This window comes from Odocoileus virginianus, chromosome 16 (genome assembly GCF_023699985.2).
Source record: "Odocoileus virginianus isolate 20LAN1187 ecotype Illinois chromosome 16, Ovbor_1.2, whole genome shotgun sequence".
NCBI lineage: Eukaryota > Metazoa > Chordata > Mammalia > Artiodactyla > Cervidae > Odocoileus > Odocoileus virginianus.
In genome coordinates, this window is record NC_069689.1 from 31,677,091 (window position 1) to 31,691,506 (window position 14,416).

The 14,416-nt window shown below is 37.6% G+C and overlaps 1 protein-coding gene across 9 annotated transcripts in view; it reads right to left on the reverse strand.

The window, feature by feature from the left end:
• Positions 1-14,416, reverse strand: part of NPAS3 (neuronal PAS domain protein 3) — a 927,606-nt gene that overhangs the window by 459,373 nt on the left and 453,817 nt on the right. For 7 of the 9 annotated variants that reach the window (XM_070478042.1, XM_070478039.1, XM_070478044.1 and 4 more), the window contains one exon: positions 12,800-12,882. In XM_070478042.1, coding sequence (XP_070334143.1) covers positions 12,800-12,882 — 83 coding nt within the window. The remainder of the gene's footprint in view (positions 1-12,799; positions 12,883-14,416) is intronic. The other 2 variants (XM_070478040.1, XM_020870546.2) reach the window with 1 other exon arrangement.

Below are 14,416 nucleotides of genomic sequence, written 5' to 3' on the forward strand. Positions count from 1 at the left end.
AACTAATTTCGATTTGATTCTTCTAAGCCAGAATTTCCCCAAGTATATTCTGTTGAATACTACTGTTAAAGACCCCAATGCTGGGAAAGATGCAGGGCAGGAGCAGGGGGTAACAGAGGATGATAAGGTTGGAAGGTATCACTGACTCAATGGACGTGAGTTTGAGCAAACTCTGGGAGATGGTGAAGGACAGGGAATACTGCTGTTCATGGAGTCGCAAAGAGTCAGACACAACCTACCGACTGAACAACAATTGTTCCCGGATGTTCACAGACATCTGCCATCAGCTCAGTTTGGAAAACAAAGCACATTACCCACAGAACTCCCATCCGCAAACCTTCTTCAAATCCAAAAGACTTATGAAGTTCCAGAGATTCAGATGAGAAAGCAAACCTAGCCATCCTGACTGAGGGTTCCCAATAAATGATAATCAGCTGGTGTCACCCTATTCTATGTCATTGCTAACTGATGCTGGTAACAAGAATATAATATTTACTACCACCAAGGACTATTTTAAAGCCAAAAGAAAAAGAATCTGGCCCAGATTTGCAAATATCTTTATCATCATGTAATTATCCATATTCCTATTTGACACATAACCCTAAGATTTTCTAAGACCTCTAACCACTTTTAAAAATTGAAAGTATAATTATCTTTCTGTTCTGCTTTAATCTCCAAATAATTTGGCCACCCTTAGTGCCAGAGAAAGAATAAAGATATGTTCCCACACTTTGCAAACAATCTTCCTATCAGCAGGTCCCAAACAAAAACTGCTCAACCACAATGATATCGTTGCCCTATTTTCCTCCCTTCCCCTAGTCTTACCCTATGTGACCACACTAGGAGAATGTAGGTGTGAGGACAGGACACTCAACTACCCCCTCTCCGCAGAGATGCACATGAACATCAAACTTAAAAGCTGTGTGTGTAACATGGTGGGTGAGCTGTGTGATTTTAAGTTTGTAGCCACAGGATGTACTCACTGATTAGCCCCAAGCTGGGTAACTTCCAAGGTGCAGCCTGTCACCCATGGCCAACTTTTGTAGAACACTTACTATGTGCCAGGAACTGTGTGAGCATCTATAATTCTCACAGCCATCTCTGAGGAAAGGACTGCTACCATCTCCATTTAGGTTGGAGGAAACTAAGATTTAGAGAGTTTAAATTGCCCAAGTCCACATAACTAAGGGCAGGGATTCAGAGCCACTAGTCTACGTTACACTGAATCACGTCTGTCTGTTTTGTTTTTGGTCTTCTCTGTCCACAGTGGGAATGCTGAACCATGACTCACCTTTGTATCTTGGTATTTGCTCTGCTCTGATCAAACTAGGTATTTGTTAAATATTTACTAATCTGAAGCTTCAGTTTAGTATTTTTAAACTTATTGTCTTGTTTCCTAGATCCTGGCTACTTGAGACAATCAATTTTGTGATGAGAAAGTCCCCATTTATAATCAGTACTAGTTGCAGTCGGGTGGCTCAGTGGTAAAGAATCTACCTGCCAATGCAGGAGATGCAGGAGCCGTGGGTTCAATCCCTGGGTCAGGAAGATACCCTGGAGGGGGAAATGGCAACCCACTCCACTGTGCCACCTGGGAAGCACAGTAAATATAAATATCATTTATGTAAACAGATATTTAGATTGTGTTCAATGAGATTTATTTATCTTGCTTTAAATCTAAGAGGATTTTTATTGATAACACTCCCATATTCCTGTGTGGTAATACTCCTGATAAGCATGAACATTCTTCTTTAAAAACTTGGCAATTTTCTGGACTACATAATATATGGACAGAAATACCAGCAGATGTTTATTAAACACCTTCTACATGCCAGGTTTTGTACTAAACATGTTTAACTACACTATCTCCTTCAATCCTCACAACATGGCTATCAGGAGACATTTTACTATTTTCTCTATTTTAAAAGATGAAGAAACTGAGGCTTAGAGAGAGCAAGAGGCTGTCTTAGCAAGGGGCTCACAGTTAGTAAGTTAGCACATTGGGATGTGAGCTCAAAGTGGTTGGATGCCAAAGTGCATGCACGAAAAGAATCTGCCATACTCTGCCACATACCTAGAAAACGTGGATTAAAAACAGGATTGGACTATTAAAAAGAATGCATTTGAATCAGTTCTAATGAGGTGGATGAAACTGGAGCCTATTATACAGAGTGAAGTAAGTCAGAAAGAAAACCACCAATACAGCATATTAATGCATATATATGGAATTTAGAAAGATGGTAACGATGACCCTATATGTGAGACAGCAAAAGAGACACGGATGTAAAGAACAAACAGACTTTGGACTCTGTGGGAGAGGGCGAGGGTGGGATGATTCCAGAGAATAGCACTGAAACATGTGTACTATCATAAGCGAAATAGATCTCCAGTCCAGGTTGGATGCATGAGACAGGGTGCTCAGGGCTGGTGCACTGGGATGACCCTGAGGGATGGGATGGGGAGGGAGGCGGGAGGGGGGTTCAGGATGGGGAACACATGTACACCCATGGCTGATTCATGTCAATGTATGGCAAAAACCACTATAATATTGTAAAGTAATTAGCCTCTAATTAAAATTAAAAAAACAAAAAAACAGGGCTGGAATACAGAGCGGAAAGCGGGCTCCAGTTCTGCGGTTCAATGTGACTTCAGTAAGAATTTATTTGTTCATTCATTTACTCTTCAGTTACTTCTTGAGCACCTATGACATGAAGGATTCAAATTTTACACTTGGGATATACTATTATTAGTACTTGTTTTGGCCCGTCTCTGAAGGATGTAGGATGCTTATACCAAATTTAATGGGATTTGAGCCTTTTCGAGAAAAATTTCAGGAGTTATTTTTCCAGACTGTGGCAAGTAAATAACCCTAACACTTCCTTCTGCTTTTCATACAATGAGTTAAAGCAGCAATGACTTTTTAAATGACAGCTTTTAAACTTGCACAACCACAAAATATTTTCTCATACTCAATTATGAATATGATTTTATAAGACTTAAGAAGTTAATTTTGAATAATAACATACTTTTTTCTCACAAAGTGAAATTCTAAGGCAACATAGTCATGATTTAGTAGTCACCCTCTGTGCTTCAGTTTTTCAATTTTGAAAATGGAGATTTGATAAAACATATACTCTTGAGTTCATGTGAAGATCAGTGAGATAATTTTGGCCAAACCACACTGAGATTCTCCAATGAAACCAATTTCATAAGGATGAAATGTTAATTGAGATAGAAAATACATGCTAAGTTCAGAGTGATGCTGTGTCATCAAAGTTCAGCAACTTAGAAGACAGGAAGACAGCAGAGTCAATTGACTCCTCAGATATTAGCTTGCCAAATTAAAAAAGGGACAAAACACATCTGTGTAATAAACCCTACTTTAAAACTTATGATTCACTCATGTATACATTCCAGTCTTCACCCAGGTCAGTTACTAACAGAAGTTGTGAATTAACTTCCAACATGAAAAACATTTTCCTAATATCAATGCTGATATCTTATCTGAGGTAAGGATATGGGAGAGGAGAACAACAAATCTCTGCCTCTCTCTCCTTTCTTTTTAAATAAAAATACACTAAACCTTACCTACGATTGTTTTACAGCTCAATTGATAAGGTGTGTTCCTTTTTTTTTTTTTGGTCCAAGAAAATTTAAAAGCAACTAATTTAAATATGCAAAATTATCTTGAGTTGTTCATACGTGAACTTAAAAGCCGTGCAACACAGGAAAATTAAGTAATTATGCCTCCAAGTTATTTACTGCAATTAAGCTCATTTATCATATGCAAATTAGTGCAAACTGGTCTCATTAGTTACTAAATTACTCAATATGAGCTGAACAATGTAGCACTCCAGTTTGTAATGAAAAATCCCTGTAGAGGCAAGCAGTATCAATTAAGCTAATTTGCATATGCAAATATATTCACTAACTTTCTCTTTTTCTATATTTAGTTTTACATTTTCTTACCATTCTGGATCATAGGGAAACTGCAGGGTCACTCACCTTTTTCTCTTTCCTGTTTTATAGCTAGAGAATGCCTCTATCAGTTGAATTTTATTTTATTTTAGTACTGATATCAAGCAGGATACTACTTTGCCATCAAGGGCCATAAGGAGTAAGAAGATGAACCTTTCCTAGAGATGATCATTTCTTTAATACTTGCAAGTTCCAATAAAATAATAAGGGTGAAATTCCAACTCATCAATAAAATAGAAAGTACACTTAATGTATCATTTTCTCTCACAAAAGTCTTTTGAAAGCATTGCTATTAAATGTAAAATGTGATGTTGACTTGGCCAGGCAACATCTTGAGTAATAATTCTTATGTTTGTATTATTCAGTTCTTGAGCTGTTTTAGGTATTACTCACTTTACTCTGCCCAGATATTTGAACTGTACTAGTCAATCTTTTATTGTCTCTTGCTGGATCCAATGAAGCAAGATGCTAATAATAGATGTTGCATTCTCCAGCCCCACCCCAACATGATTGTAAGTAGCTCTTTTGCCTATAATCTAATTTCTCTAAAGCATCTTCTTAGTCTTCTACAGTTGAGTGGGTCTCAAGACACTGAAGCGGTGCTGTCACTGCTGCTGCTGCTAAGTCGCTTCAGTCGTGGCCGACTCTGTGCAACCCCATGGACGGCAGCCCACCAGGCTCCCCCGTCCCTGGGATTCTCCAGGCAAGAACACTGGAGTGGGTTGCCATTTCCTTCTCCAATGCATGAAGTGAGAAGTGAAAGCAAAGTCGCTCAGTCGTGTCTGACTCCTAGTGACCCCATGGACTGCAGCCCACCAGGCTCCTCCGTCCGTGGGATTTTCCAGGCGAGAGGACTGGGGCGGGGTGCCATTGCCTTCTCCCGTGCTGTCACCAGAAATACTCAAATGTTAACAGAAAAATAAAATGTCACAAGGTATTTTGTTTCCCTTATTACACTGACCACAAATTTAAAAATATTTCTGATAAAGAACCTATACTTCCTTCATTTATCTTAAAAAGAATTCTGCAGGACCAAAACAGTATGTAGACAGACCATGATTCCAGGGTATATCCTTAAACTATCTTCAAACTGTGATTAAAAATGGAAGCATAGGAATTTAAACATAAATTCTGACATTATTTTGTTCTAAATCTGATGCACAGCATTCTCTTTTAAACCTAGGCTCTTTTACTTCTACTGTCTAATCCATGGTTGAAGGTATTAAGAGAAAGAAAAACCACAGGATTAAAATCTGACATTTCACTGAAGTCTGTAGTGCCGTCCATTTTACACATACGAATCTCTGATGACTTAGCCTATCAAACAGAAAAACAGCAACATTTGAGATCCCTGTTCTCCATCCATTTTAAGAAAATACACACTTTAGTTATACTGGTCTGCTAAGGTGATGACCACCATCTATGTCTTCTATAAGAGAGTTGTTCTACCGAAAAATAATTCTTTCAAGAACAATTATTTCCTTAGTGATGCTGAGGAAGACAAGAGGTCATGTAACTCCTTTGCCCAGCCTTTTCTGATTCACTCCCAGGCAGAGACCCTCAGGTGTTATAATATTGGAATGTTCTTGGTGATTCACTCGGTTTCCCTCAAAGTGTCTGCTCAAGAAATTTTGTTTTAGTTTGGGGTTTGAATGCTCTGTAATTCAAACATCTCTTAATACCCAGAAATAATGCAAGGTTAATGAGTTAGCTATAGAAGGGGACATGCAACATAAACAAATCCAAAACTAACACCTTGGTGCCATGCTTCCACCACTATCTCCCTTTAGGGAATTTCTTATAAAATATTTTTATTCTCCCAAGACTTCATTTAAAATAACTGCAGTTCTATATCATTTATATACAAACATGTGGATATTTATGAGCATATTCATCCAACTCAGAAAGTTTCATTTACTATAATATCCAAAACTAGTTATGGATAAAAACCATTCTTCGATTACTTTATAAGTAAGTTATTAGTAGTGATATGTATTACCCAATGTCAGTAACTTAACAGGTACCCTTCTGTAGTTCACCATAATGTATTCACAAAAAATACAAACATAAACCCTAAAAAATCTTCCACATACAAAGTCTGATTTGATTGCATTGTTTTGGCGCCTATGAGGAAAGCAAAGCAGCAAAACTATGGAGTATGCAAAAATAATACTACAATTTCATATAACAATTATATAAGTTTTATTTACAGAATGAAAAAAAAACCCTCAAACTCTTCTGCTAAGGGCATGCAGATAATTAAAGAACTCCATTCATAAATCTGGCACCTAAGGGAAAGTCATTCCCCTAGTTAATTTTACGAGTTACAAGGATGCTGTTACCATTTTCTGTTCCGTTAACTTTGATAAAGTAAAATATGAATATTCTATCTGGTCTCTAAACTGGGTAAGTAAAAGTAAATTCCACTTATACTTTATTCATATTAAGGAATCATGAAGTGAGAACAATAACACCTAAAGAGAACTTTTAAAGCAGGAACCAAATCAGGGCTGAGGGAAAAGACCTCACATAACGGCTCAAAGTTCTTGGATTTTTCTTGTGTGTGCTCAGTCGCTCAGTCGTGTCCAACTCTCTGCGGTCCCCTGGACTGTAGCCTGACAGGCTCCTCTGTCCATGGAATTCTCCAGCAAGAAAACTGGAGTGGGTTGCCATTTCCTCCTCTAGGGGATCTTCCTGACCCATGGATTGAACCCATGTTTCTTGCGTCTCCTACACCGGCAGGTGGGTTCTTTACCACTAGTGCCACCAGGGAAGCCTGGGATTTTTACTTCACCTGTCACAAATAGCACAATTCTCAATTTGACCCCTTGCCTCCAACTCCTCCTCTGATCAATGAGTCACAGAAGAATAAAGTCAGCTAAAACACCTTGACTCAGGCCCAATGCCTCCACCTCACAGTCGTGCAGCATGAGGCTGACACCCTTTGACTGCCTCGCCTCTCCTGCAGAAGATGCCCCTGTGCTGAAATTCATACCTGAAACAGCTGTAAGTACACTGAGGCTACAATAGGGGTCACAGTATATATGATACAAATAGTGGCCCAGAACTGCACAGTATGAAGACTGGACCATGGCCATGCCTGTATATACCAGTATTAGATCATTACATTGAAAAATAACTTTGCAACAGTTGATTTTTATATTGATAGAATCACCATTATATTTATTTTGCCCCTCTCAGTAGGAAAGAAGTCATACTTTAATGGATCTATAAAACTTCCTAAATTTTCTTAAGAGAATATATGGCTAATAAGATGTACCTTTACAGAAACTAAAGAGCCTCTTGATGATGGTGAAAGAGGAGAGTGAAAAAGCTGGCTTAGTTAAAAAAAAACTAAGATCATGGCATCTAGTCACATCACTTCATGGCAAACAGATGGGAAAGAAATGGAAACAGTGGCAGGTTTTATCTTCTTGGGCTCCAAAATTACTGTGGATGGTGACCACAACCATGAAATCAAAAAACGCTTGCTCCTTGGAAGAAAAGCTATGACAAACCTAGACCGCATATGGCAAACAGATATACTGCAGTATGTAGAATAGGTTGACCAAAAATTAAGAAGTCCTTAGTGCACTTTCCACAAAACACCACTGGGGTTAGTATGGGGACCAGCGAGGCTTGGCACCTGGTGCAGGGAATTCCGAAGTATTTCCTGAGCCCCAGTTTGGGTGCTTAGAACTGATCTCTATTTTACCTTCCAATTTCCATCAGTTCCCTAATTCTGTTCACCACAAATATAAAGTCTTGCCTTTTAAAACCTGTCTTTTAAAATGTCCTCATCATTTCTTGGCAAGTATTTATAATCTAATGCTAACATCCTGGGTTCAAATTCAACTCTCACTTAACTAGCTATGTGAGTTTTAGTCATGTAATTGTTATGTGAGCTTTCTAAGAAACCTTACTCAATTCTAAGATATGCAGAGTAGCTGAATCACAGATACATATTGTATGAATTGATGATATAAGAAGAGTAGTTAGCATAATACATAGAGCTTAATACACACCAAAAATTCAGTAAGTTTAAGCTAAAATCAACCTGGCTTAGGCCTTGTCTTATTAAAACACACTTTACTTGGTATTTGAATTAGAAATGCAAACTTATAATCAAAATGCTCAATGGAAAAAAAAGGTTAAATAAATTATGATACATCCATAGTATAGAATGACATATAGCCATTAAAAATAATGGAAGCCTATCCTTTCCTAATGCAGACATGACCACTTGATATTGATTTTTTAAAAGTTGATTGCTAAAGAGCATATCATTGACCAATGCTTGACCCCATGAATCTCAGAAATATAAATATACTCTTAACAACATTAATACAAAATTGTCTTCTCATCTCCAAACCGGACTTTACCACAAACATCCAAACACTTCTACCTTCTATCACTTTTTAGGTTTGTCTTCTGAACCTAAAATTTTACTGCAACTGCTTTAACTGACGAAACCTATGACACCTCTTCAATGTTTATCCTCCTGAAGGATTTATATCCTCAGTCACCTTGATATTTCTTCCTGCATGCTAAGTCGCTTCAGTCATGGTTGAATCTTTGTGATCCCATGGACCGTAGCCCACCAGGATCCTCTGTCCATGGGATTCTCCAGGCAAGAATGGTGGAGTGGGTTACCATGCCCTCCTCCATGTGATCTTCCTGACCCAAGGATTGAACCTGTGTCTTCTGCATTGGCAGGCAGGTTCTTTACTCTTATCTTTGTCTACTCCTTTCTCATTTTCTATCTGCATCTTAAAGTAATGACATGTATGGGGTTGCCTCTCCTCAGCCCTTTTTCCTCCTTGTTCCATATCATCTCAATTAGTCTGCAACTTACTGCTTGATCTGAACTACCATTCATCTGCACAAATCAGTAATGCCCGACCCTGTTTTTACCATTTACCTTGATCTTTCTCTAGAAGATCAGACTCAGGTTTCCAAATGCTTACCTCTTACAGATTTGGCTATGTAATGAGATATACCTTTCAGCCTCTCTTAGGCAAGAGTATCACTAAGATCCTTTTATCAGACTAGAAGATCTGTGATCATTGATCACTCTTATCATTCCCTAGCTTTTCATCTCTAATTCATACCATGTGCCACACCTGTGTCTCTATTCATAGAGGTTCTATCTCGGATAAGATCTTCATTTGGATATTAGACTGTTTTAATAGTTTCCTAAATTGTCTCTTTATAACAGCTTCTCATAACACAAAGGCTTCCTAGATTGTATTTTAATAGTAACACCAGAAACAGATCAGAGGTTTATCTTGTCACTATCTTGGATGAAAGCCTTCTCCACAGGCTCATTGCTGATTACACAATGGCTGGCTTACTGGGCTTGCGCAACATGGCTCGTAAGTTCTCCGCCTTTGTCTCTTATGTGCTCCTCTGCATATGTGAAATAACCATCAAATTAAACATCTGAACAGCCAAACAAGATCTGTTATGACTTGCCTCCATACTTTCTGTTCTACATTTCTTTGCCTGCAATGTTCGTTGGTTGTCTTTGGTTAGTAAACTCCTATTCATCCATCAATAACTTTGAGTGGTCTTCTCTGATGCTTCGTGGCAAATTCAGAGTCCCGCTCTTTCACAGGCCGCGAGTAAAATACATGACCAGTGTGATGCTTCTTACTTTACGGAATCTCCTGGCTTTTTAACCAAATGATATGCAAGCGAGTTAAGGAGAGCAGCCATGTGCCTACTACAGCAAATTATGTTGTTACTAAGTATTTACCCTTTTTCTTTTTTGGTAATGATGGTAAACTATGATGTTAGAGACTATGCCAACCTTATTGACCACACAGGTTTGTTTATTCCTTACCCCCTCACCCTGAATTTTGCTAACAAAAGAAGGGTAGGGGAGAAGGAAGAAAGAATCTACCCCAGGCCCCATGCCTGAATCAACCAGATTCAACTATGGAACCTCCTGAAGGAAAAATAAGGAAACCATGTTACCCGAGCAGACTACTGAGAAACCTTAAATGTGGTACACAGATCTATGGGTTCAAGAGTTATCCTGCTGGGAGAGATGACAGCTAACCAGATAGCCTAGAGGAAGCCCTTCTTGTTACTAGTACTTCCCAATCCATTCCTATATGCAATTTTAGCATATCATTTTGAGAAGCATACACAATTCTTCCCCTCCATAACCTTTGGTTTTAGAATCTAACGATAGGAGTTTCTAGTTTCTATGACAATTTCAAGACTGTCTAGTGCAACCACACTTGGATGCCTGACTTTCTTGAAAGCATCTCTACAAAGCCGTCTATACTTCTAAGGCTAAAGGTTTTGAGTGTGTTGGAAATGCAGACAGCTTTATTTGCAAGTTTTGTTATATCGAGGCAATTTCTTTTTCTATTCAACTTTCACCCCTTTCTCTTTTTTCTACACTCTGAAGACACACAGAATGTGTTTAACCCTCTTTTTTTTTTCTTCTTTTGGAATGAGGCCTTCAAATAGATAAGAGAGGATATTAAATGTCCCTTTTATGCCATGTATTTCCCACACTTAACTTCACCATGCCCTTTGCCACATCTCATGTAACATAATTTCCAGTTCATGCACTCATCTAGTTATTCCACTCCAAATGACATCCAGCTGTCTATGCCCCCTTCAAGAGTGCTGTTTAAGTCAGGTGTGACCAAACCAAAGAAGAGAAGAGTTTAGCAATCTCATCTAGATCCTCCACTCCCTTAATGGAGTCCAATGTTGAACTGGCACTGGGGACAGTCACTCTTTATTTCTACACTGCTCTCACTGAGCTTACATTTACACTCTTAAGTTTTTTGTTTTAAATTAGATTTAAATTCTTGCAGCTCCTAAGTCCCCCTCCCTACAAAACACTGAACACAAGATTTCCAGAGAGAATTTAGAGGATAACAGGATACCAATGGAATCATTTCTCTCACTGACAAAGTCTTACACACTGATAGCTTCAGAATATAAATAGGAGTTATCCTGGATCACTTCAGAATCTAACAATGTACAGTTGGCCCTCTGTATTCACGGATTCAACCAACCACAGATCAAAAATATTGGAAAAAATCCAGAAAGTTCCAAAAAGAAAAACATATACTTGCCACATGCCACCAATGACTTACATAGCATTTGCACTGTATTAGGTACTGTAAATAATTTAGAGATGATTTCAAGATAGAAGAGGACACGCATAGGTTATATACAAATACCATGTCATTTTATATAAGAAACTTGAGCAACCACAGATTTTTCTGTCCACAGGGGTCCTGGAACCAACTCCCCTCACATACAGAGGGGCAGTGGTATATATGGTATCACTCATACAAAACTTATAATGGAGATTCTGGACAAAAATGTACAGAGAAGAGAGAAATAAAAACGCAAAGGTCTAGAAAGAAATATCCTTCCTGTATCCCTGAAACTTCTCTATTATAAAAGTAATTCAAAATTTTATGTGCACAATAGGATAGCATTTCCTAAGGTATAGTTCAAGAAACATAGTTCTATGGGATGTTAACATATATTAGTGGAGAAATGAGAAAGATCAAAATAAATAAAAATAAATAAGGACCTTTCAGGCCTTAAATTTACAAAGGTGAATAGTGACATCTCAGATCTAATAAAGCATCAAAATTATCTCAAATGGTTGTTAAAAGTAACAAATTCCTGGATTTCACCCTGAAGACCCTGATTTACTAGGTCCAGGAGAGATGCAGGAATTTGTCATTTGAACAACTGTCTTGATGACACTGAAGCTGTCAGCCAAGGAACCATTTTGGAGAGTCACTGGGGTTTGACCATGGACAATCTGATGAAAGCAGTTTTTCTAGGGTATATATTTTCAGAAATTATATGCTAGATTCAGTACCACTTCGGCTATCTAGAAAATGAGAGCACCGTAGAGACCTTTTTTTAAAAAAATTACTCTGAATGGAGAGGAGTTTGTAGGTTAGCTTTGTTTTTACCCCAAATCTTATCTAAGGAAAGCAACCATCTTTTTCCAGTAAGATGCCCAAACACCCCAAATATGTCTGTTTCTTCAATTCCATGTTAAAAATGAATCTTACATATACAAAAAAAAAAAGCTTTGGCCATGGCAACATTTATCCTGGAAACAGAAACAATGTAGAATGATGCGTCAAGTTAATGACTTGCAAAATTGTAACAGAAAAATTTCTGAGTAAGTGAGGTGCTAAGTTTGGGATAAATTTTTTCCAAGACTAAATAACTATAGGTCCACGCTTAGTCACCCTTGTATTTTTCATGAAAGTCACTGGAAAGATCAAATTATTAATATGTCTCCTTTTACTTAAAAACATACTTTGCCATCTCATCCTGACAAAGTCGGTACTTTGGGAAAGCTAACATTAGGATGGGAAGCACTTATGAATACAAACTCAAGCAAAGAACAACTGAAGTTTGGCAACACACAAAAATGTCATATACTTTCACAACAAAACTTTGCTCTTCCAAAAACAATATATAGCTCCAAAGATGCACACATATGTTCACTTACAAATGCAGCACACACAATCATTCTGGGAACAGCCAGCTACTATACATTGTGCATCAACTCAATAGTGCCATTCATCTCAATTATTATAGCACAAATAATACTTGCCCTCCCTTTCTCATTAATATTCTCTCAAGGGATGGCTTTCTAAAAAGAAAAAAATGAAATTCATAAAAATTTCATAATTCCAAGATATAACAGCAACAGTCACACACATAGCTGTAATAAAAGGCATTTTCATAAAAAGACTAAACATGTGGATTTTTCTTAGCAAAATGTAAGCAAGCTTTTTTCACTTAAAGGTACCTGTAAAATGTGACTTCCCAAATGTGCTTCAAATACTTCAATGGCCAGTGCACTGGGGCTTCTCCTTCGTTGTGCACCTATAACTTAAAGAAAAAAGAAAAAAAGAAAAGAAAGAAAGAAAGAAATTAAGTTGGGGCTCCAATTCACACCTTCAGCTTCATTTCTCTTTAATTGTATCACTAGAGAGCTACTATAGCTCTAAGACCTGAGAGAATCACAAGCCAGTTTTAACCCTGGTTCTCAGTTGCCTGAGCAAATCAGAGCGGAGGTTGAATTTTCATCTCAGAATATCAACTTCTACAAACATTAAAATCAGATTTAATGTTTTTCTTTTTGGACTGTTTTCCCTACCCTGGAGCAAAACACAGAGGAATGTTCACATTTTAAAAAAATAAATTAGTAAGCTGCTTTTCTTAAAATTTAGGTATTGTTATTTTTAAAGCAAATACATATTTCCTTTTCCTCCCAGAGAAACCTGAACATTTAATATCCTCTAGGCCAGGAAAAGAGCAAACAGGATTTTTTAAATGTTCTAATGCAATAACTTTATCATAATTTAATAAGCACAACATGTTGGCTAGGAGATTCTCATTAGTGACTGTTTGCACTAGTGTTAAGTGTCTCAGGATGGCTGGATTTCATATTTACTGAACATTCACGTCTAACTATTCCTACAGGACCTGCAGGAAGCCCAGGTGGAAGCTTGGTTAGCCTGTACCTCACAGCTCAGTCACTGTTTCCTTATCAGAATACTTCTGTCCTTCTGCTAAGGTATAATCAATCTTTCTGTTCCAGGCATACCCTACATGTGTTGTCTGCAAGCACATACACCCAGAGAGCCTCCCAATCCTTAACAGAAGGGGTTACTGCATGATATTTGGGGGATCCAGAATTGAGGGTCATGGCTTCACTATTTCTTTTTTTATTTTTTGCACGGGGTCATGATTTGCTTTTAAATCTGTTCTAGCTATTTTTCCAGTATTAAAAAGTTCTCAAACATAAAAATCTACTTTGCTTTCCAGCAATTTATGAAAGAATATATTCAGAACTTTTCCATATTTCAAACAAATACATCCCTTCTCTCTTCCTGCTTTTCTTAAAAATTGTATGACAAACCTCAATTCCCTCAAATCTAGATACCATGAATTGAAAATAAAATTAAACACCCTACTTTCTTTCTTCTCCAAACACTTTCAGCTAGTTGACAAGACAATACCAGCAAAATGCTGCTGGGATAATTCTGTTGTGTCTCAGTTATTACTAAGTCAGTTAGTTAAATCCATACCTTCATAGGGATTATAATATAAATGTACTTAGGATTATTGTGCTGTGCAAAAGTAAGCAGATCCCCCCTGCAACTGTGAGCTAATGTCTGCCATGTCTGAAAGGCACTTTGAAACTAATATGAGTGGTAAGTATCATTATTACTTGCAAGAGGAAATTAAAAAAAGGCATTTTTTTTCCAATGGGAAAATTTATAAAATATAACTGAAGAGTGATTATTATCAAGGAATATTCCAGTTGGAAGGGACTTTAGAGATCGCTATTCTAACTTCTTCATTTGCTTCAGAAGCAAAACACACAACTAATAATCTTAAAATAGAAAAAATCAATTTT